The 24,957-nt window shown below is 43.8% G+C and overlaps 1 protein-coding gene across 1 annotated transcript in view; it reads right to left on the minus strand.

The window, feature by feature from the left end:
• IMPG1 (interphotoreceptor matrix proteoglycan 1) overlaps window positions 1–24,957 on the minus strand; it is a 185,578-nt gene that overhangs the window by 99,963 nt on the left and 60,658 nt on the right. The window contains exons 5-13 of the mRNA XM_069598931.1: window positions 24,499–24,665; window positions 24,205–24,233; window positions 21,453–21,517; window positions 20,771–20,874; window positions 16,856–17,008; window positions 8,905–8,963; window positions 4,480–4,500; window positions 2,878–3,125; window positions 611–687 (exon numbers count right to left, since the gene is read on the minus strand). Coding sequence (XP_069455032.1) covers window positions 611–687; window positions 2,878–3,125; window positions 4,480–4,500; window positions 8,905–8,963; window positions 16,856–17,008; window positions 20,771–20,874; window positions 21,453–21,517; window positions 24,205–24,233; window positions 24,499–24,665 — 923 coding nt within the window. The remainder of the gene's footprint in view (window positions 1–610; window positions 688–2,877; window positions 3,126–4,479; window positions 4,501–8,904; window positions 8,964–16,855; window positions 17,009–20,770; window positions 20,875–21,452; window positions 21,518–24,204; window positions 24,234–24,498; window positions 24,666–24,957) is intronic.

The following is a 24,957-nucleotide window of genomic DNA, read 5'->3' on the forward strand; positions in this document are numbered from 1 at the left end:
TAAATGAACATACCTTTAAATGAAATACATAAATTATTACTGAATTCATAACTTTGTACTTCCTAAGACATTCATTTATACTTGCAACCCCCCCATAAATATATAAAGACCTTAAGACTTAAGAACAAATGTATTTTTATGCTTGTATTTGTGTCAGAAAGTCAAAGGCAAATAATACGCTCTACCGTAAGTATTGTTTTTCACTTCACGAACACATATTTGTTTTACAAAAAAGGCAAATTCTGATTCTAATTAGAATAAAGCTCTAACTACGTTGAAGAAAACTTTGAATTTAACAATATTTGAAATGCAAGTTGCATTATGTCTTATTAATACAGACACTGAGAGTGGGGAAGCAAGTACTACCTGTGAAACACAGAAAATAATTACATTTATTTGATTATTTTTATTGGAGTATAGTGATTTTAAATGTGTTAGCTTCAGGTGTACTAAGTGACTCAGCTATATATACATGTATTCATTCTTTTTTAGATTCAATTGGCACTGCAGAGGGGATCTTGCTCTGTTCAGTCCTTAGGCTGTTTTTTTTTTTCTGATGGAAGTTTGGAGGCTTTGTTCCTATTTGAAGGACAAAGGATAACAAACTCACCTTTGTGATAACAGTGAGGAGAGTGGGCAGCACCAACTGGGTGTCAGGATCCAGGCTTGGCAATGACCCAACAATTTCTGCGGGTGAAAAAAATATCACAAGGGTTCAATGTCCCCTCTGCCCTTTTATTTATTTATTTATTTATTTTGTGGTTGGGGCAGTAAAACAGTGAGGGTTGTAAAATGAGGCAAAAGTCAGTCCTTAAGGAGGACACAACAAATGATCAAGAAATCAGCATCAGATGCATCGGTGGTCCCTGATCCTTTAGGATCTACGGAAGGACGGGCAGGGGGTGCGTTGTGCAAGTCTATGCGATAGAACAGTTCTTAAGGTGGTTTTCAAGGTCTTTAGTTGTACACATTTGGACCAAGCAGCCAGGCTCACTGGCTAGGCCAGTGGGAACAAAAATATTGCTAAGCTGACAAAGAAAGGAATGTCGAGAATAAATACTGGAACCAAGGACCATTTGTGAGCCCTTGTGAGGCTTGCTTCCACCCTGAAGCTGGATTTTCAGATTATCCCATAGGATTTAACCAAGAGACCAACCCAGAGTATCAGGTAGCCTCAGAGATGAGCCTGAAGTTTTTCACTAAACTAGAAATTCAAAAGTGAACCAAGAGGATTTTAATGCCTACTGACATCTTTACTGACATGCCCTCTACCTAATCTCAAGAGATCTTTGTAAAGTTTTCCAGAGTTGAGTTTGACTATCTAAATTACAGAAACAGAACTGACAGAGAATGCCAGTTTCGTGCCAGGTCACACTAAAATGACATTTCCAGTGCTCATCTATTATGCCTGGAGCACCGGGAGTTGTGAAGAGTTCCAGGCTCCTGGGTCCCTTCAGGCACCCTCTGAGGGTCCTGCTTCTCTGCTGACGTCTTTAGATCTATACACTCTTCTCTCTCCACAACTCTCTGCCCTGGGAAGTTGACTTATATGAGCCATATCAGTGGTTCCTCACTCCCTGTCCTTGGGATGGCTTAGATGAGGGGTCCTCAACACTCAGGCCCATACCAGTCCAAGGCCTGATAGGGACTGGGCTGCACAGCAGAAGGTGAACGGCCTGTGAAGGAGCAAAGCTTCATTTGCCGTTCCCACGTGGCTCCCCACCGCTGCATTACTGCTGAATCAGTCCCTTTCCCCTTTATCTTTCTTCCATGAAACTGGTCCCTGGTGCCCAAAATGTTGGGGACTGCTGGTTAGATCAGGCCTGGAGGTAGTGGCGGGGCCTTGCTGCTTCCAGCCCCAGGGAACTAACTGTTCCAGTCCTCTGGGCATAAAGTGCATGTCCAGTCGTGTCTGACTCTTTGTGACCCCATGGACTGTAACCCATCAGGCTCCTCTTGTCCATGAAATTTTCCAGGCAAGAATACTGGAGAGGGTTGCCATTTTCTTCTCTACCTCTGGGCATTGGGGAAACCTTTATAAATAGTCCCTTTATCAAACTCTTCTCAAATTATTCTAATTTGAGTGTGCCATCTTTCCTCCTGGCCCCTGACCAATTTACTAGATGAGGGAATCTGGGTTGTGCCAGGGGAATACAACCCAGGTTCTTCTCTCCACCTGGACTTGGTGGGTGACTGTTGTTGAGCTGGATGGAGCTACGGCTGTTGGCTTCCCTAGAGCTATTTATGGCATGAAGTGGTCATGAAAGCTTTATCAAATGAGACCCTGGGGACAGTGAGGAAAGACAGAAATGATACCTTCCAGAGTCACAGTTGGACCATAAGGAAGGCAGAAAGCAGAAGAATTGATGCTTTCAAACTATGGTGTGGGAGAAGACTTTTCAGAGTCTCTTGGACAGCAAGGAGATCAAACCAGTGAATCCTAAAGGAAATCAACCCTGAATACTCATTGGAAGGACTGATGCTGAAGCTCCAGTACTTTGGCCACCTATGCGAACAGCTGACTCACTGGAAAAGACCCTGATGCTGGGAAAGATTGAAGGCAGGAGGAGAAGGGGATGACAGAGGATGAGATGGTTGGATGGCATCACTGATTCAATGGACACAAACTTGGGAAGACTCTGGGAAATAGTGAGTGACAGGGAGGCCTGGCGTGCTGCAATCTATGGGGTCGCAAAGAGAGGACATGACTTAGTGACTGAAAAACAATAGCAAAACAACAAAACAAAAAGCAACAAAAGTCACAGAAATGATCGACTCTACAGGATCCATTAAAATATCAGTGACCAGGGGACATTCATGCCTCCTTGTCTCTATCAGAATGAGGATAATCCCAGAGCTATGAAATCACCCACTGACCGTCAGTGAACTGAATTGTCCCCACATCCAAGGATTGGTCTTCCTCCAGGGCTCTGCTGATCAGCTTCCTGAGCTCTGACGCTGTGGGATAGAGTTCTCTTTGCTTCTCTTCCTCCATCGTTCCACGAGGGTCTCCTTCACTTTCAATTTTGTTGGAATCAAATGACGGAGGGTCACTGGCAGGGCTTTTTGCTTCTGCCTTGCCTTTCTTAAAGATGGCTGTAAGTTGCATCTCTGTGGAGCTTGTCCTGTAGACAGCAGGGGACACGTTGCACCCCAAGCCATGGTTACATGCCTTGTAAAGAGGATCACTATGCTGCTACAAAGCTTCAGGACAGCTTCAACCTCTTTCCTGATGGGCTTTTGATGAATATCACATTTGAAACTAATTTCAGTGTTTATTAGAAATTTGAAAGGTGGGAAAGAATTAATGTATATTTTAGCTCTGAAATAGATTGTTATGATAAGACTTAAATCCAGCTTGAAGAGGGACTGCTAACTGGGTCAAGGGGCCACAGATTTTCATTTCAGGTCTTTGTGAAACAGTGTTAATTGCCAAGAGTTGCTGGTGTTGATCAGTGTTTTTCATGGCCAATCAGTGGGAAGGACGAATTGTCTTTTTCTCTCTACAAGTAGCTTCCTTTAGGAAAGACTATGAAACAGAAGTAGGATAGAGCAATAGGACAATAATGTTTGAGTGTTGTAACCAAGTCAAAGCTTCAGTTCTCAAGGCTATTTATTTCCTGTTTTTTTCAAGAGGCATTTTTTAATTAAAAAAATGCAACTCTATATTAAACATAATTTTGTCTTCCCTCAAGTTGCTTTTAAAATAACATCTTGGAAGGAAGATGTGAGAAAAGAGAAAGGGAAGTAGTTCATGATTAACTGTATTTATTCTCACATTTATTGATTCAATGCCTTTATGCATTTATAAATGAAATAGGATTCTCTCTAGCTCTGTTGTCTAGGACCAGATTTCACCTCTTTGTTTATGCCATAAATTCACACAGAGGGATACAAAAATGTTTTAAAGGCCACAGGAGCCAATAATGTGTATTCTCAGCAGTTCTTCAAGCCACATGATTAGTCAAAGTCTACATTTGGTTATTTCACCAATTACAAGAGCCAAGCTGGATACCTATTACTGAGCTCTCTAAGGTATAGTGGGCCCAGTCATGCTGACTTTGGAGCCAATTAGTTTCTCTGCTTTATTCCACACCTAAATATGTTGCATGCATGAGTGTGCAACCAGACTGACAACTTTCCATCACAAACGACATTTAGGAAATTGTTGAGACATACTTGCATTGCAGATAGGTGCTTTTATGTTTTTCTTTTGAAAAGCTTTTGAGTTTTATAGAAGACAGTTCCGCTGATAAAGTCACCTTTTACCTGCGTATCTCATGTAGTGATCTTGATTCAAGAATTATTTTCTACTACTGACCAATTGATCAGTTACTCCCGTTAAACTAAGTCACCAATAGTCAATGACTTGTCCAGATTTTATATGTGAAAATGATCTCTAAGAGATGAGCATATAAATGTGTCTATGTAGGGGGAAGCACTATATTTCAAAACCGTAGGAGAAAAAGTTCAAATTACCCATCTCTTTCTTTCTTTGGTCTTCATTTCATCATGCACAATGGAAACATGGAAAGGAGAAAGAATTTTCAAGAAATTTACTGAGACATTCAATGAATCGACTCATATACATATTACATCGTCTCTCACACTGGTTCAGAGCTTTGAAGGAAATATATAAACTGCCATCAGAATCTGGATGGAAATTTTGAGAACCATATGAATCTCAGGAAGTAAACATTATTCTATGATGCTTCTTATTAGAATATGAGCCCTAATTCAAAGATTATGCATCCTTAAACTCTTTGATTTCCTTATAATCCTTTTATAGAGGTTGCAAATATATCCTATAGCTCTTAGGTTTTCAGGGCTACTGGTACCAGGAAGTTTTAAAAAAAAAATATTTTGTAAATGGATTTCTCATCCTCTGTATGGCATTATATGGTTAGTTTATTCCTGAAGGTAATTTATTTGAGACTTGACGCTGGAACTGGAGTTTTGTTGACTGATTGTCTTTTGAATTGGTTTCATCAGGAAGACTTAAGGGGGATGGTACAATCCACTGTGCAACAGGGTGCAGGAAAAACAAATACCTGCTTACTGAGAGGGTGGTTTGCTGCAGGCAGTTTAGGTGCATCCTCACTTAATCTTTGCAACAACAACTCCCATTTCACAGATAAGGGAAGATGCAGAGAGAGGGAAAGCTATCATTTGGAAAGTGGCAGAACTGGTATTCAAACCCTGGCCATAAACCTGGGTTCATTTTGCCATGTCACTACCTGTTTGTGCCAGCAAGGTCATTTGGTGACCAGATTGAAAAAAATATTCTGGACTTCTCTGGGCATATATGTGAATTTAGTTCAGAAGCTACATTCAGTTTTCTCACTTTATGTCTCAAGTGCTGCTGCTGCTGCTACTGCTAATTAGCTTCAGTCGTGTCTGACTCTGTGCGACTCCATAGACGGCAGCCCACCAGGCTCCCCCGTCCCTGGGATTCTCCAGGCAAGAACACTGGAGTAGGTTGCCATTTCCTTCTCCCATGCATGAAAGTGAAAAGTGAAAGTGAAGTCGCTCAGTCGTGTCCACCTCTTCACGACCCCGTGGACTGCAGCCCACCAGGCTCTTCCATCCATGGGATTTTCCAGGCAAGAGTACTGGAGTGGGGTGCCATTGCCTTCTCCGGTCTCAAGCGCTATGACACTCTGCACACGTGATGGGATTTGCATTGCTGCTCTTTCTGCCTGGATCACAAAGTCATTCACTGTCATTCTTTGATGTAACATGACTGAAACGGCCTCGGCTTCTACTGCTAGACATTTATTCAGGGTTTGTCTCTTGCTTGTTTTCAGCAATAGTTTTCAATCTGTGAAGTTCTGGAGAAAGACCCAGCTTCCTGGGCCAAGAACCTAGTCCTATTAACTTCACAGAATTGTTTTGTTGAGATGCAACTGTCATGAAACAAACTACACACGTTGCAGGTGTACAGTCTGATGAATTTCATATATACACCCGTGAAGCCACCACTGCAATCAAAGTCATACCACCAAAAGTTTACTGATGGCTGTTTATAATCTTCCCCTTTCATCCCTCTCTGTCTCCCCCTCCTTAAGGAGCAACGGATCTGTTTTCTCTCACTGTAGACTAGTTTGCACGGTGCGTGCTTGCATGCTAAGCCGATTGATTCCGTCATGTCCGACTCTGTGTGACCCTAGGAACTGTAGGCTGCCAGGCTCCTCTCTCTGCGGGATTCTCCAGGCAAGAATACTGGAGTGGGTTGCCAGGCCCTCCTTCAGGGGCTCTTCTCAACTCAGGGATGGAATCCGAGTCTCTTAGGTCTCCCGCATTGGCAGGCAAGTTCTTTACTGCTGGGGCCACCTGGGAAGCCCTGCTTTTCATTATCTAGAGGTAAATGCAAATAGAAGTATACCAAACTCCTTTTTTTTTTTTTCTTCCTGGCATCTTTCACTCAACATAATTATTTTGAAATAAATCTATGTTGTCGTGCATTCTGATAGTTTGTTCCTTTGCTAAGTAGAAGTCTATGATAAGAATATACCAGTTTGTTTATCTATGGCTCTGTTGAAGGACACTGGGGTTGGTTCCAGTTCTTGGCTAATACAATTAAACTGCTGTGGATATTTGTGTGTAAGTTTTTGAAGGAGTATACCCTCTAACTGGGCTTCCCTGGTAGCTCAGCTGGTAAAGATCCACCTGCAAGGCAGGAGACCCCGGTTTGAATCCTGGGTTGGGAAGATCCTCTGGAGAAGGGGTAGGCTACCCACTCAGAGTGTTCTTGGGCTTCCCTGGTGGCTCAGACAGTAAAGAATCCACTTGCAATGCGTGTAGACCTGGGTTTGATCTCTGTGTTGGGAAGATCCCCTGGAGAGGGGCCCACTTCCAAGTTCTTGCCTGGAGGATCCCCATAGACAGAGGAGCCTGGTGGGCTGCAGTCCGTGGGGTCACAAAGAGTTGGACACAACCGAGTGACTAGGCACAGCATTTTCTAAGTAGACTGAATGATTGTTACAGCAATATTTAAAGTGGAAATTTTACTGCTCCTCTTTATAATTATGGTAATAATAGGTGTTCTAATTACTTCCCAGTTGTGTTGAAAGATTCAAATGAGGTCACTGATCTAAACATACTTGTTCAATTATAGATCAGGTTTTCTATAATTGAGCTCACACAAAGAGGATACTTTGAGGCTCCTGTGGTTTTAGGTCTTCTGTAGGGGGATCTGGCTCTGTGAGAAAGCAATTTTCTTCGTAACAAGTTTGCTTTATAATATTCTGAGCATTGTTTTAACAGTTAAAAGTTTGCCACATTCATAAGCATATTATTTAGTGTTTTCAGAGGTCAAAATATTTTCTGGGAGACTAATTCTATACAACATAATGGAAATCATTGACAAAATGTGATCAAATTTACATTATAAGCATCCTCGACAGAAATAAGAATAAATTCTTCCAGAGAAACACACATGGGAAAGATGCAATTTCAAGGGATATGTCTTTACAATTTTTACCATGCAAAATTTCATCACCTGACATTTTGGTCTCCTTCTGAAACAGTTTTTTTTTTTTTTAAATTATTAGTTTTTCAATTTATTTGAAGGGTGGGGATAATGAGTATGTGAACATTCACCAAGAGAATTCCTATCATTTCTGTCAGGTTTAACCTAAAATTTTGCTCTTTCACTGCAACGATCTATCCAGAAGACCTTGCGTCTACACTAGTATCCTCCTATCACCTTTTATTCCCCTCCAATCCATCTGATTTCACATGGAGTTACTGTGGAGCAACATCTTAAAATTAAGGAAAAAAAAAAACCCAGTTTGCTTTGGTAAATGTTAAGACTTTCATCTTTTGTTGCTTTCGTGGTTCACGTCGACAGTTCCTTCCTCTGGAATTACACAAACCAGAGGTGCCTGATAGCTCGGGAGAAATAAATGGATGGACAGCCCCTCACCTCTCCCCCAACCGAAGCTCTTCTCTGTGAGTGTGGGACCTGCCCTATGGACCTTCTTGCTTTAAGACATCAGATGATGATGAGCTGGGAAGGACTTTGAGTCAGGTCTGTCCTCCCATTTTATACATCCCTCTCCATGCAAGGGATCTCATTCTGCTCACACCAGGGCTGCTATATTTATGCCCTGTGGCACAGTTTTTTTTTTAAAATACCGTATTTTGATCCCACTTGTAAATGTTTTGAATGACAAGAACTTAAAGCTGCAAAAAAAATTGTTGCCCCAAATCCTCAACCCACAGCAGACTGTTGAGAAGCCTGCTTGACAGCAAACCCTACAAACATGATGGAACTCTGCTTCAGTGTGGCACTATTTTATTTCATGTCTTCTATTTAAAATTTCAATTTTTAAAATTTTGCATGGTAATACATTACTATGGTTCAGACATCTGAAAGATGTAAAAGTATGCTCAGACATCAGAACGATAAAAAGGTACTTGCCTCTCCACCCCTGTCTACCCAATTATCTTACCCCTTGGGTACCACTCTATTAGTTTCCCTGGTCTCCCCAGGGTCAGACTGATTTGCTTAAACGATGATGGTATTTAGTACTGAATAGGAAAATAGTCAATCAGACAGCAAGGTGACTAACTGCTACTTTTTTGGGTCTGTCTTTGCTGAGGGATTTTCCTAAAAGGTTCTGTAGTGACATTGCCAAGGACAGAGGACAAGCTCTTTGCAGAAAGCCATGTTTCTGACTCCAGAGGGAGGAAGGAGCAGCTCCTGTGTTATGCCTTAAAAATCACCTAAAGTCATGTTCTAATTAGTCAAGTCCTTTATCTCGAATGTATTTAGATTTCAGGATTTGGCAGAGTTAAACAACTGGGGCATAAGGGACCTTAAAATCCTCATGACATCGCTTTTAAAAGAGGATAAAGAGATGGTAAATTTAAAAATTGAGAAGAGTCCAATTCTCTTACCTAAATCCTGACACATGGATCTCTTTGAATCCTGGAAGTTTCTTAAATATCTTTTGCATCTGCAGAGAGAAAAACATTTATGAAACCCTCTTTGGTTCTACTGGGTCAGATCTTACCTAACTGAAAAAGCCTAAACACTTTTGATGAGTTAGTGGAAACAATGAAAATGGAAGTAACGATTGAGGCCAAACTCTTTGTTCTCAGTTATTTCTGAACGCGGAGGAAAGTGCTTTGCTATTCATTGAAAAGCTAATAATTGGGTAGTTCTGAGGTGCTTTACTGGTTACCTTATATAAAACGTGAAATAATTTAAGGTAGCATTATTTGGAAGAAGGATACAGTACTTTTAGTTATATGTACTGGGTGGTCGTTTAGTCTCTAAGTCGTGCTCAACTCTTCCAACCCCATAGCCCACGGATTCTCCAGGCAAGAATATTGGAGTGGGTTGCTATTTCCTCCTCCAGGGGATTTTTCCCACCCAGAAATCAAACCCAGGTCTCCTGCATTGCATGCAGACTCGTTACTGACTTGAGTTATGAGGGAATCCCACACACTGAGTAATGATCATATTTTCTGAGTAACTAACACACAGGGCTTCCCTCAGCTGGTGAAGAATCTGCCTGCAACGCAGGAGACCTGGGTTTGATCCCTGGGTTGGGAAAATGCCCTGGAGAAGGGAATGGCTACCCACTCCAGTACTCTGGCCTGGAGAACTCCGTGGACTGCATAGTCCATGGGTCACAAAGAGTCGGGATGACTGAATTACTTTCCCGTTCACTTGGTCTCCCCTGGTGGCTCAGATGGTAAAGAACCTACCCACAGTGTGGGAGAAGGGAATGGCAACCCGCTCCAATATTCTTGCCTGGAGAGTTCCATGGACAGAGGAGCCTGGTGGGCTGCAGTTCATGAGGCTGCAGAGTCAGACGTGACTGAGCAACTAACACACACATTATTGTCGGTGTTGTTCAGTCACCAAGTTGTGTCTGACCCTCTGTGATCCTGTGAACTGCATCAGGCCAGGCCTCCCTGTCTGTCACCATCTCCTGGGGTTTGCCGCAACTCAAGTCCACTGTATCACATGATTCGGAAGATTCTGTGATGCTTAAAGGATTATTAATGTCAGACTGGCTGCTGTACCTAAATAAAATGGTAGAAGCCTATAGTAGATTAGTATATAACAAAAAAGACACAGACAGCTAGAGACAGCAGACTAGAGATTACCAGTGGGGAGAAGAAAGGAGGAGGGGCAAGAGAGGAGGATGGGGTTAAGTATAAAATACCGTCTATAACATAAGTTACAAGGATACACTGTACAATGCAGGGAATATAGCCAATGTTTTATAATAATGATAAATGGAATGGAACCTTTAAAAATTATGAATCACTATACTGTACACCTGCAACAAATAATATTGTATAGCAACTATACTTCAATTGAAAGAATAAAAAAGAATGAGTAGAAAAACGGTAGCAGCAGCTTCTAATCTTATTAGATTCGCTCTTAGATTTACACGGACTTTACATTTTCTTGATTTGACCTTGCTAATGAGGCATATGATCAGAATGTTTTACAGCTGCAGCACTCAATGACTGCCTGACCCACGGCAGCCTTCTTCTGTCTCTGGGTTCCCCCAGGAGGGATGCTGCTGCTGCTAAGTCGCTTCAGTCATGTCTGACTCTGTGTGACCCCATAGACGGCAGCCCACCAGGCTCCCCCGTCCCTGGGATTCTCCAGGCAAGAACACTGGAGTGGGTTGCCATTTCCTTCTCTAATGCATGAAAGTGAAAAGTCAAAATGAAGTCGCTCAGTCGTGTCCGACTCTTAGCGACCCCATGGACTGCAGCCCACCAGGCTCCTCCGTCCATGGGATTTTCCAGGCAAGAGGACTGGAGTGGGGGGCCATGAGATGGTTCTCGCCAAACTCAGCACAGCATTCTGCATCCCTTCTTCACTGAGTCCCTGCTTTTCTCGGGTTCTTTTTCCATTCCTCTGGCCACTTTCTCAGTTGCCTTTGCTCCATCCTATTAATATTTCTGGCTTCACCCGCTCCTTTAACTGCAAGGATTCTGCAGGTCTGCATCCTCAGCCTCGCGTTGCACTTGTGTTTCCATTTAGGCAGGAAGTTCACCCTGGGCTCTATGTTAGGCTCTTGGGACGCATCACCATGGAGATGTGCCCTGGGCAGCTCACTAGTGGGAAAGCAGGGAGGCAACAGAGACCACGAGGAAGTAATAAGTTTGTAGCGAGGCGTGGGAGGGAGAGGAGGGCCAAAGGAAGTCTGGAGAGGTGAGCAGGACCTGCCCTGTCTGCCATCCCCTGTGCCCACTCCCCTCTACCTCTCATGGGAGATCTGGTTTGCTCCCACGGCTTACATGATCATCTAAGAAACAGCTTCGAGTCCTTCACTTGCAGATCCCAACTTTGCCACTAACTAAATAAGGCTGAACCAGAGTCAGTCTCATCCTTCCCGATCTGCCTGCCTCCCCCAGGCGCCCTGTATCAGTGAGGGTCATGGATACTCATCAGCTTCCATCCAGAGAGCCCAGCAGTCCCCGCACACCTTCCCTCCACGCTCCTCCCATCCAGTCACCAACACATGCTGGTCCAATTCCCCCACGCCTTTCGATGCCACCAAGTTCTCCTTATTCCCATGGCAGGCACACCCTCCCTGTCTGCTGAAATGGTTTTTCTGGATGATGTGTAGGGGAAAGGAAGAGCTTTGGGGGTAAGAATGGCATTTACGACCCTCCACGATTTACCCTGTCCACCCCCAAGTACCTTTCCATTGCTCTTCCTGCCATCCTTACTCCCTTGGCAAATATCCTGTCCTTAAGTCAGTACTCTTGCCTGGAAAATCTCATCGACAGAGGAGTCTGGTGGGCTGCAGTCCATGGGGTCGCTAAGAATCGGATACGACTGAGTGACTTCATTTTGACTTTTCACTTTCATGCATTGGAGAAGGAAAAGGCAACCCACTCCAGTGTTCTTGCCTGGAGAATCCCAGGGACGGGGGAGCCTGGTGGGCTGCCGTCTATGGGGTTGCACAGAGTCAGACACGGCTGAAGTGACTTAGCAGCAGCAGCAGCAGCAGCAGCAAGTCATACTAAACTAACCCCTGTGTCTCCCTAAATACAACCTGTGCTTCTTCCCGACTTCTGTGACTGTTCTTCCCTGTGCCCTAAGAGGGAACATCTACCTTCTGCTCACTGACTGTCCTCCCCATCCCCAATAATTCAAAGGCATCTCAAACATCTTCTCTATTGAAAAGCATTTGTAACTCCCCAAAGTCAGGCTCCATTTTATCTTCTCCCTACTGTTCTAGAACTTATTGCCATATATCCCACAAGATAGTCCATGAGGGGCATGCTGCCTCCCTCACTGCGACTATGCTTCTTGGACTCCGGGCTTAGGTCAACTTTATTCTACTTTATCTCTCTCCCTCCCTCCCAGTCTACCACCCTTATAGTAGGGACTCAGCAAATTTTGCTTAATCGAGTTGTGTGCATCTTTTCATTCTCTAAACTCATCCTCATGCCTGCATCGTCACAGTATCTAAAATTACTGCTGATGCTATGCTATCTACACCAAGGACTAGAGCAGTCATGCACAGATAACCCCAAGTCACTTACACTGGGCTTTGGAGTGCATCGTGGATTTTCTTTTTTCTAGCAGACTGATTTACCATCTAAATTATATTTTATTGTACCAGTTTTATAAATAGTCCCTCCCCACCCCCCCACCCCGAGTGTGTAATAACTGCAGTGATGAAGGTAGCTCAGCTTTTGGGTGAGGAGGAGATAGCTGTGTACACCTGAGTTTAAACCTTGGTTCTGCTACTTTCTAGCTGCAAGCTCTTGAGCTTATTGCTTAATCTCTCTGAATCTTTGTCTTCTTACCTGGCATAGGATAACAATACATATAGCGTAAGGTTGCTGTGTGTGTGTGTGCTAAATCACTTCAGTTGTGTCCGATTCTTTGCAACACCATGGACCATAGCCCTCCAGGCTCCTCTGTCCATGGGATTCTCCAGGCAAGAATACTGGAGTGGGTTGCCTTGCCTTCCTCCAGGGGATTTGCCGACCTGGGGTTCAAGCCTGTGTCTCATACGTCTACCTGCTTTGGCAGGCGGCTTCTTTACTACTAGCGCCACCTGGGAAGAGAGTTGGTGATGCTCTATTATTTATTTACTTAATCTCTGCCTCTCCTACTGGATTCCTAGCACCTTAAAAGCCCAATTTCCAGTGATTTCCTCAGTGCCCACATAGCACAGAGTCTGGGGAGGGCAGGGCAAGCCTTCAGTCAGTTGTTTTAGACAGACTTACGGGGGGAGGATGGAGGAGGAGATGGCAGCCCACTCCAGTATTCTCGCCTGGAGAATCCCATGGACAGAGGAGCCTGGCGGGATACAGTCCATGGGGTCACAAGAGTTGGGCATGACTTGGTGACTAAACCACCACCATGGGGGTAGGAAGGACAGGATGACAGTCCCCATAGAGGTCGAGGGCAGAGGGACTGGGGAATAAGTTTCCGTGCCTCCACTCATGTGCCTCACCATGAGCTTGACAGAGGTGAGTAAGGTTTTGAAGAGCCTGTCTTTATTTGGGGGCAGGTGGGAAAGCTCAGTGACAAAAACCCTGCAACAAATGGCTTTGGGGCCACAAAGCGATTGTCATGCCAGTCCAGTGACAGCCTCGTGGCTCAGATGGTAGAGAATCTGGCTGCAACTCAGGAGACTCGGGTTCGATCCCTGGTTTGGGAAGATCCCCTGGAGAAGGGAATGGCAACCCACTCCAGTATGCTTGCCTGGGAAATCCCATGGACGGAGGAGCCTGGTGGGCTACGGTCCAGGGAAGCTTTAAGTGTGAGCTATAGATTCTGTAGCTAAAGGCTTGGACCCTGACTCATCCCTCTTTCTGGCTCGGGATACCAGGGATGCTCTTACACATCTGAAAACAATGTATCACATACAGGATCGTTTCTGGAGAAGCCCTGGCTGCAACGTGGGCAGCAGGGAGCCTCGTGGGGAGAGCAGCCCCGCAGCCCTGGCTCTGGGCGACTGGATTGATTGCTCGTGTCTGTGTCCTCTTTGTGAACCTGGCTGTAATGGATTAAGAATCAACGTTGCTTAGGAGGGTGCAGAAGGCATCCAGGGAAACGATGACAAAGGCCTTGAGTTAATTCTGCTAAATTATCTTCTGGGGACCTTCTGATCATGGAGTGCTAACCACTAAATTGCTAATTAAGTGCCCAGTTAACCTTATTAATAATATGAAATGCACAGGGGCCTTCCTGATTCTGCTGGGATGTGTGTTAACGGGGCTGTAAAAAGGCAGCCGTGTGGAGTTCTCCCGAATGTTTGCATGAGAGAAAGCCTGCAGACAACAACTAAGCAATCCTTCTGACATTTGTATTAAACTGGCCATTAAGTTTATTGTGGAAATTAAATTACTGCCGGGGACTGGCCATTAATTCTTGATTAGGCCTGGATGGCTGCGCTAATGCGAGTGCTGGGCTGCGGTGGGGCGGGCTGTTTCTCTCAGGGTAGCTGCTGGGAGGTCGAACTGCTGGGGCGCCTGGAAGGGAAACAGAAGCGCTGAGCAGAAGTGGTCCCCCGACTGTGGAAGTGGAACCAGAGCACTGGTGTGATGGTCTTTGGGACAAGACTCAGCAAGACATACTCTTCTTTGGCGGACAGATTTTTCAGAGACTAGAAGAGGCATGTGCATTTGCTGATGATGCAAAAATGCTTTCCCACACTTAGTTATTTGGGAAAAATAGAGAGTATAGCGTAATGGTTAAAAGCAGGGGTTCTGGAGTCAGGCTGTCTGGGTCTGAAACTTGACTCTGTCAGTTGGGTGAATTAATTAATCCTCCCGCACCTCAGTATCCTCACTTGTCAAAAAGAGAAATGATTTTACTTTAAGTATAGAATCATGCGAAAAATGAAATGCGTTTATATATATATAAAATACTAAGAACGGTGCTACTATTTTGATGCAGAACATTTTAGACTTGGAAAGGGACTTCAAGGTCATCTTTAGTTTCTAAATGAGGGATCCAAGTTCAGGGAAGATCCCCAAATTCTCATGACTACCTTGTGGGGAGAAACAAAAATTCAAACTAAGATTTGAAAAAACTATAATTTATCTGCATTATTCTATATCAGGTGGTTTTAGGTGCTTAGAGAATTAACAACAGGTCGATGAAGACAGTCGATGGCCAATTATCCAATTTTAAAACATTCTGACTCTCCTGAGGATTTGCTGAAAAGAATATTTAAAAGAGCAAATGGCAAAGTTCACAGACTATTCTTTAATTCATGCCATCTACTAATCCATGCCTCAGTCCTTCTCTGGTCCATAAACACACTGATGCTTTCTCTTTGAAGTCTGTAGAAAGGATTCTTTACCATTTTGCTGACTGAATGCTGATGCAGGAAGAGATTGGAGGCTAAGAATGTATTTCGTTATTTATCTCCTCTCCAGCTGAGAGGAGGGGAACACTGAATTCTCCAAGTATGAGAAGCGGGTACTGGTGGTTCCCTGACTATGTTGAGTAAGATGCTTGGGCACCCAGGCTGTTCAGAAATGTAACTCATGGTTACCTAATCTCACAGATGATTCTATCTTCAGTTGCATTTCTGCAGACAATTACTGAGTAGTTAACTGCCTGCAAAGCTCTGTATTAGGAGAAAAGCGGCAGAGATGAAAGAAGCAGCTCCTGACCTCAAGGGGAAGCTTATGCCCTGGTGCTGGTGAGGGGGTCTGGGAAGTGGAGAGGAGTGGAGACCATGAAACCCACAGATGTGTAAGCAAGCAATCTCAAGATAGGGTGATCAGTGCTGTGACGACAGGGAGCCCTGGGTGTTAGCCCAGAGAAGAGGCCCTGAGCCCGGGATGGGTAGGGAGAACACTTCACGATGGTCTGTGCAGTGCAACTCAGGGACGGCATTCCAAACAGAGGAGGCAGTGCGTGTAAAGACTAATGGTGATCAAAGATTTGCAAGCAGTTTCATTTTTGTGGAGTCTGAAGACGGGGATGGTGAGAAACTGGTGTTAAGAGGAGGCTGGAAAGGAAGGCAGGAGTCTTATCATGGCACATAGATGCCAAGTTTAGCACTGACGTTTGAAGAGCTTTTAATTTAATCAGAAACAGGCAGCTATGATGATGGTCAGAGATAGAAGAGACATCTTGGGATAGCATCTCGATGGGGTTCGTATCACTTCTTCCACTTATCACCCATGGAAAATGCCTTTTAAAAATAACAAGTGTTGGAGAGGATGAGGAGAAAAGGGAACCTTTGTGCCCTGTTGGTGGGAATGTAAATGGTGCAGCCACTATGGAAGCAGTATGGAGATTCATCAAAAAAAATATTGAACTATCATATGATCTAAAAATTCCACTTCATTCCAATTCTGGGGTTTATCCGAAGAAAATGAAGAGACTAATTTGAAAAGATATATTCACCTTCATATTCATTGTAGTATTGTTTACGATAACCAAGATATGGCTATAGCCTGAGTGCCACCAATGTATAAATGGATAAAGAAGATGGAATATATCACACACAATGGAATATTATTCAGCTATGAAAAAACGAAACCTTGACATTTCCAACAACGTGGATGGATCTTGAAGGCATTATGCTAAGTGACATAAATGAGAGAAAGATAAATACTGAGTGAATCCACGCATATGGGAACCTAAAACAAGACAAAACAAAAACCCAAACCAGGCTCATAGGTACAAAAAACACACTGGTGACTGTCAGAGGCAGAGATGGGTGGAGGGAAGCAGAAGTGGGTGAAAGCGGTCAAAAAGCAAAATAAACAGATAAGAGTAAAAAGAATGCTTGATCTCCAGAAGAAGAGCCGAGGGGATTTATGTGCAGGTGGCTCCCAGATCTGAGTTGTACCTTGGGTTCTGGCTGTGTGGGGTGGGTTTGCTCACCTGAAGCTGAGACTTGGCTGCGACCTCCTGGTAATACGGGGACCGGGAGTTATCCAGCTCTGGCTTGAACTTCTGGTTTGCCAGAGAGATGCTTAGCTCTACTTTTTGCTCCAGTGCATCCTCAGCAGCATCGGTGAATTCTATTTTTCTTTCCTGTGTTAGAGTTAGAAAAAAGAGAAGTGATTCTATTACTGTAAAACATCAGCAAATAGTTACATCATACAATATGTATGCATTGCTATTGTCTCAAGAAGCGGGCTATGAAGCATTAAGTGCTTTTAGAGTAAGTCCTATTAACTAGAAATGGCCTCTGAATTTCACTGAGAGACAAAGTATCAGAGCTCTAGTGAGTTAATTATGTAGAGTCTTCAAGAGCATTGTCATTTTATGACTGTATGCTCTTGTGGAAGCATTTACAAACATACACACACACACTTGTTTACTTTTTATATCCTCTGGTTCATTTAAAATAATATCTCCTCTATCATCTAGGGGGGAAATCTTTACCTTCTCTGGACCTCTGTACTGGTGAATAACATCTGAATCGCTCATTTGATACCTTTGATATATTAGATAGAGGTTTTGTTTAATGGTAATCTTGTCATCCCACAAATAATTCCCTTCAATCCAGTGTGATTCTCACAGTTCACTGAGTCCCCCACAACAGAAAACATGAGACCATTTCTGTACAAAACTCTTAGGGAATTTATATGATGAGGCAGGTCACATCCTCAGTAACCTGTCTTGGCTTATTGATTTCATCTTCAGTCACAGGACTTATTTTTTGTCCTCATGTGCACTATAAACTCCTCGAAGGCAGGGACTAAGTCTTGCTCATCTTAGTATCTTTATGTATAGCCCAGTGTTTGCTGAATGAAGAAACTAGACGTAGGTGGGAAAAAGGATGTGAAGAGGAGGATGTGATGAACGTGAAATAAAATCTTTGGAGCATATTTACTACAGAAGGAGGGACCTATATCAGACTCTGAAGGAGATGGAACACTGGTAATGTGAGAAAAGAGAAGGCAAACTGGAGTTGTCAGAAATTTTGTAGTGAATATGCTTAATCTCATTAATTTTTTTCCAATGGCAGATTTCACTGTTGGTAAACCAGTATTTCTGAGAAAAACAGAGCATTGAAATTTGTTGTTCATGGCAATAGTTCCATCAGGTCTACAGTCATCCAGCCTAAAATCCAGAGAGAATGGCCTGTAGGGTTCTCATCTTTGAGTTTCCGTGTGGAACTGATGAGACTGAACTTCCTGTCCTCATCTCCTGGCTTTGACCTGTGCTTTGGAAGGCGGGTCAGAGGAAAGAGAACGGGCCCGAGAAGCCTCACAGACCTCAGAGAATGGTAGACCTATCACAGTGGCAGTGTAAGGATAAAATCCAGCTTCTGCTTTGGGGCCCTTTCCTTAGATTGCTTACGTCATCCTGCTTATTTACCTTATATGCAGAGTGAAAGTGAAAGTCGCTCAGGCATGTCCGACTCTTTGTGACCCCATGGACTATACAGTCCATGGAATTCTCCAGGCCAGAATACTGGGGTGGGTAGCCTTTCTGCTTTTCAGGGGACCTTCCCAACCCAGGGATCGAACTGGGGTTTCCTGCATTGCAGGCAGATTCTTTACCAGTTGAGCTATTGGGAAAGCCCATATGCAGAGTACATCATGCGAAATGCCAGGCTGGATGAAGCTCAAGCTGGAATCAAGATTGCTGGGAGAAATATCAATAACCTTAGATACGCAGATAATACCACTCTAATGGCAGAAAGTGAGGAGAAACTAAAGAACCTCTTGATGAAGGTGAAAGAGGAGAGTGAAAAAGTTGGCTTAAAATTTAACTTTCAAAAAACGAAGATCATGGCATCCAGTCCCATCACTTTACGGCAAACAGATGGAGGAAAAATGGAAACAGTGAGAGACTTTATTTTCTTGGGCTCCAAAATCACTGCAGATGGTGACTGCAGCCATGAAATTAAAAGATACTTGTGCCTTGGAAGAAAGCTATGACCAACCTAGAGAGCATATTAAAAAGTAGAGACATCACTTTTCCAACAAAATTCCATATAGTCAAAGCTATGGTTTTTCAAGTAGTCATGTATGGATGTGAGAGTTGGACCATAAAGAAGGCTGTAGAAGAATTGGTGCTTATGAACTGTGGTGTTGGAGAAGACTCTTGAGAGTCCCTTGGACTGCAAGGAGATCCAACCAGTCCATCTTAAAGGAGATCAGTCCTGGGTATTCATTGGAAGGACTGATGTTGAAGCTGAAGCTCCAATATTTTGGCCAGCTGATGTGAAGAGCTAACTCATTGGAAAAGACCCTGATCCTGGGAAAGATTGAAGACAGGAGGAGAAGGAGGTGGCAGATGGCGAGATGGTTGGTTGGCATCGCTGACTCAATGGACATGAGTTTGAGCAAATTCCAGGAGATAGCGAGGGACAGAAAAGCCTGAAGACCATGAAGAGTTGGACACAAGTGAGTGACTGAACAGCAACCACTGTACATTACTGAGACTTCCCAGATGGCCCAGGGGTAAAGAATCTGCCTGAAAATGCTGGAGACTCCAGAGATGCATGTTTGATCCTTGGGTTGGGAAGATCCCCTGGAGTAGGAAATGGCGACCCACTCCAGTATTCTTGTCTGGAAAATCCCATGTACAGAAGAGCCTGGTGGGCTACAGTCCATGGGGTCACAAAGAGTTGGACACGACTGAGCATGTGGGCACAAGGGCATTATATCACTGCCTTCTTGTGGGTCTGCTGCCTGCCTGGTGCTTCCGCAACTCCACCACTGGAACAGAGGGAGTGATATTTGCCTGCTTCTGCACTGTCTGGGCCCAAAGGCTTTTGGAGGGGTTGAAAATATCCTCCTTTTGATTGTTGCTGTTTAGTTGCTCAGTCATGTCTGACTGATTGTGACCCCGTGGACTGTAGTTTACTGAGCTTCTCTGTCCATGGGATTCTCCAGGCAAGAATACTGGAGTGGGTTGCCATGCCCTCCTCCTCCTCCTTTGGATTAGGAGATGCAAACTGCTATGTACCAAATAAATAAGTAACAAGGATTTATTATACAGCATAGGGAATATAGCTATTATTTTGTAATAACTTTAAATGGAGTGTATAAAAATATTGAACCACTATGTTGTACACCTGAAATTAATACAATGTAAATCGACCGTGCCTGCATGCTCAGTCACCTCTGTCATGTCTGACACTTTGCGACCCCATGGACCATAGCCCGCCAGGCTCCTCTGTCCATGGGATTCTCCAGGCAAGAATACTGGAGGGGGTTGCCATGCCGTCCTCCAGGGGACCTTCCTGACCCAGGAACTGAACCTGTGTCTCCTGCATCTCCTGCATTGCAGGTGAATTCTTTAACCACGGAGCCATTTGAGAAGCCCAAATCAGGACCTTTAGTGATCACCAACATTCAATTCCCTAACAATCCTCTCATCCTGAATGCCTTTTCACTCCAACAGGGTGGTGACCAGCATTGCTTTTTGCCAGAAAACACTGCTTTTATTTTCCCCCAGCTCGACAGGCAGGATTTCAGTCATTTGGATATTTTTCTGGACTATTCGAGCTGGACATAACTGAGAAAAAAGCCTCTGTCCTTGCTGTCAGGGTGGGATTACACTTTGGTGGGGAAAGGACTTTGTTGATGAGTTGAGAGACGCATTCATTCATTCATTCATTCAACCATCATTTATTCACTGTAACGCTAAGTGAAAGTCCTGTTAGTCAAGGTCATGTTTAAAGGGCTGTCTGTATATAATGTTGGCCCATTCTAGTAAGCTTTAATAATTAGAAGGGGGTAGCACTAATGGCAGCGAATGGCCAGCCCATCCCTGTTTTACTAATAAAACCAGACAGACATGCGAAGAGCTAGACTGAGTCTGAGAACTTCTTACTTTTGTAGGCACTTTGGTGTCTGGAAGGGTGTAGTTGAGGATTTCGTTGAGCAGTGTGTCATCGGTAGGGAGAGGCAAGGGCCTGGGTGAGACACTGGCCACATCTGCAGAAATTTTAAAAAGAACAACAATGAGACTGTTAAAGTTTAAAGTAGAACAAGGTCACGATGTCACATGCTTTTCCTGTCACTCTGGAAATTACAGATATCAGAACTCGTTTTCTTTCAAGATCACATAAATATGTTCTTGGGCAAAATATAACTCATACTCTTGATCCCGCTTAAATTCCTCATTACTCCTTTCCAGGACCCAAGCTTGGTGCTCCCCTAGATATGTCAGTTAAGTGATTTTTGCCAAATGAGATCTGGTTAATTTTTCTTTTTGTGACTATATTAAGGACACAAAGATATCCTATCTTGAATTTGTTTGTTGGAAAATATTGGTAATGATTGCCTCCAAGTGGTAGGATAGTGGGTGATTTGGTTTTCCATTTATTCTTTCCTATATTTTCTAAGATTCATGCTATGAGTTTAAATTATAAAGTTAGAAATCCAGTCAGTTTTGAAGCAGTGCATTATAAACTGTGTCAACTTCAATTAAGGATTGCTTTTCAAATAACATGCTTTCAGGATGATGTGTATTAAGGTTCAGAAGCAGATGAAATGAGGACACCTAAGCTTACCTGTTGAAGACACAGGGGTTTGACCAAGCTCTCCTAAGGTCTCTGTTGTGACTACTTCATCTTTTCTATCAGCACAATAGAAAATAAAAAACAGGTGGTGAAAAGGAGCTTGGTGACAACAGAGGAAACACATTTAACACATTTTTTTGTATTTAGACCTGAAAATTAGAGAGAAAGTATACTTGAAAACTAGGTTTACCTATTCTTTTAATCATAAAAGTAATCTTGAAATATATTTTCATTGAAGAAAAATTCAAACAACTTTCAAAAAAATTATTTTTGACTCCAGGGTTTTTCCTAAGCACCTTGGCTTTTTGTAGTCCTGGGGAGCATTTTCATGGTAGACAAATGTTTAGGGGGCTTGATACTTTATAGTCCTACTATGCTCCAACTGTGTCCTTGACATCAAAGACAACTGGTCACATGAGCTATGACTGAAACAATCTTGCTAAAATCTCAGACCCTCAAACAAGCAAACTCAGAGAGTCATTAAGTTTATCTGATAAAGTAACTCTTGTGGTTACGATAATGAGAGAGAGATAGATTTTTGGATAATGCAGGTGTATTAAAGCCCTATTCTGGACATAATCATTGCCCACCATGGTGACCTGCTGGGGACCTGTGGGTAGGCTTGCAGCGCCAGGGACTGTCAGTGTGGATGATATCCAAGGGCAAATCCAAGGTCATGGTTATGGGGCTGTCTGCATATAATGTTGGCCCATTCTAGCAAGGTTTATTTAGAAAGGAGTAATGCACCTGCCTGGAAAATCCCATGGATGGAGAAGCCTGGTAGGCTGCAGTCCATGGGGTCGCTGAGGGTCGGACACGGCTGAGCGACTTCACTTTCTCTTTTCACTTATGCATTGGAGAAGGAAATGGCAACCCACTCCAGTGTTCTTGCCTGGAGAATCCCAGGGACGGCAGAGCCTGGTGGTTTGCCGTCTATGGGGTCACACAGAGTCGGATACGACTGAAGCGACTTAGCAGCAGCAGCAGCAGCAGCAGCAGTGATATCTATTGAAGCGTACTGAGTGATTTCTTACTGTAAGCTATCAGGTCTCAAAGGATGGTGTCTGAGTTTGTACAACATAGCCATGATGGACTGTTTGATCCAAACAGCAGCTCATGCTGACAGCATACCAGAAGTAAGGGCGAGGTCCTCAGTTGTAGGGTCATGGAAAGGTGGGACTCTCCAGGGGGCTTGAAAGGAGAGCAGGATTTGGATGTGTGAAGAGAAGGCAGGTTCTCCAGACAGAGAGGAAGACTGCAGTCAGAGCCCAGGATGAGCAGGGTGTGGGCTGGACGAGGTGGGGAAGTGTCATGGTGACCGCGGTAGGGTCATGGTTTGTGGAGAAAAGGCTAGAAAGGTCAGGGGGTGAAAGCTTTGATTAATTAGTTTGGCCTCTTCCTCAGTGGAGGTCCTAACAGGGAACAGATGGCTCACTCAGAGTGTAATCTGAGCAAATTTTAACAAAGGCCTTGCTAAGTCATGGGACAAGTGTGAGAGCAACCACAAGGGTGAGTGCAGAACCCACGGCTGGTAACAGCGAGGGGCCAAAAGCTCCCGTCATCCAGGACGGGTGAGGAGATGGAGCAGTGATGCCAACCAGAGGCCCAGAAGGCTCTGTCGGAAGAGACGGCTGCCTGACAGGGGCGGAGTGGAGGCTGAAGGAGGCCAACCGTCTAGAAGACTTTGCAGGCGGGAGGTGCAGGAGGTGATGCACTCCTGACCCCCACTGTCTGGTCCTTCTCAGAAGTCAGAGGCCAGGGGAGGCGAGTGAGGCAATCATTCCTGCTCAGCCCTTGGCACAGAGCAGGTGGAGATGGATGGGGAGGGGAAAATCCCAAGGGCCAGAGGAGGATGTGGGAATATTTTCAAAAGCCATTGAACCAAGTTCAGTGCCAAAAAGGGCCTATCTCAGACATATAAATCCAGCGGAAGTTATGCAAGGTAAGCAGGGGAAGAGGTTAGAGGCAGGAAAACCTGTTAGGGAGACCAGATTTGATTTTTTTCACCATGTAAATAAAAAAGGTCCTGGACCAGGTGGTGGCAAAGGGAGCAGAAATGAAGGAGCAAATGTGAAAAGCATTGTCAGTAATTCCTATAGCCCAATTTGTGTCTCTCTCTGCAGCATTGTTATCTTCAGATTTAGATTTCTAAATGTTATATAATGTGTGTGATTTGTGAGTTTAGAGTTTGGCAACAGCATCTCTCTTTTTAAATCATTTTATCGAATGTACTTTTCCTTTGCTTTTTTTTTTTGCGTTTCGATTTTCTCATTTGATATTCAGTTCTTGTTGAAGGCATAGCTCAGTGCTTCAGTAATTTAGTTTGAGAAATACTAACACTTTATAGAATACCAAATGAGAGTTCAAAATTCAGGTTGCTCTCTGATTGCATTAAATATGTTTCCGATGTAACTAATATTTTTCAACACCTCTAAAAACAACTATTTTAATTGCTCTATGTCTTATAAGTAAAAAAAAGCATATTAGGTAATTGTCACCTGGTTAGCATTCATTTTTATCTGCAAATGTAGTGCAAACATCTATCTCAGTCTATAAGGTCTATCCATTTCCCTTTTATATACTCATTTATCTTCAGCAAAATACATGCACAAATTGTCTGTCAGAATTACCTACTCAGATCTCAGCAGCTGAAATAATATAAAGGCATTAACAGCTCAGTCTCACTCCACCGTGTGATCCTTCAAAAGTCAAGAGCATGCCGCACTCTATTTTGGGTACTTACCTCTCAAGGAAGTTTCTCTGTTTCACTCTCTGCAGAAAGATAAAAAGTCATTTTACCAAGAGATAACGCCAACTGAAGAGCCAGAGTCTATTTTCATTCCTCTTTCTCTTTAAATTTACTTCAACCTGCCTGTGCAATGTTATTTTGCAGAAATGAAATTACCACTGGCCTTCTCAGATCTTTCCAAGCATTTCTTTAACCAACCCATACCCTGGGGAAACTAATTCTAAAGGGGCCAGGGCTGGTGGCCTGGGAGCTACTTTGGACTAACTTACATACCGTGTTTGGACTGACCTGCTGAAGAAGATCCAGGTGCTCCTGGGAGTTGCTGAAATTTTTCCCAATGTCGAAGAGGCAGAAGGTCTCCTGCTGGCAGACGCTGACCCAGTCCTGGTATTCCCCCGGCTCAGGGAGGCGATCCAGAAAGATCCGGTAGGCTTCCCACACCACCTCCTGGCAGACTGAAAGGCAGCGTGCCTTAGAAGATGCCACATCCTTAGAAGATGCCCTTCTCCCAACCCAAACACAGTCCTAAACATGGAGAGCTTTGCCATGGCTGATGTTGACACAGTAGCTTATAGCCCATAGAGATTAACGCATTCAACAAGTATATATTGAGCAGGGAGAAATATATACCTGGGAGAAATACTCCCAGGTGTGTATATATGCACCAGGGAGAAAAATAAAAGAAGGGAGATAGGAATACGTATGTGTCGGTGACTGCTATTTATAATAAGGTGGCTGAAGAAGTGC

The sequence above is a fragment of the Ovis canadensis genome, chromosome 8 (assembly GCF_042477335.2).
Source record: "Ovis canadensis isolate MfBH-ARS-UI-01 breed Bighorn chromosome 8, ARS-UI_OviCan_v2, whole genome shotgun sequence".
Lineage (NCBI taxonomy): Eukaryota > Metazoa > Chordata > Mammalia > Artiodactyla > Bovidae > Ovis > Ovis canadensis.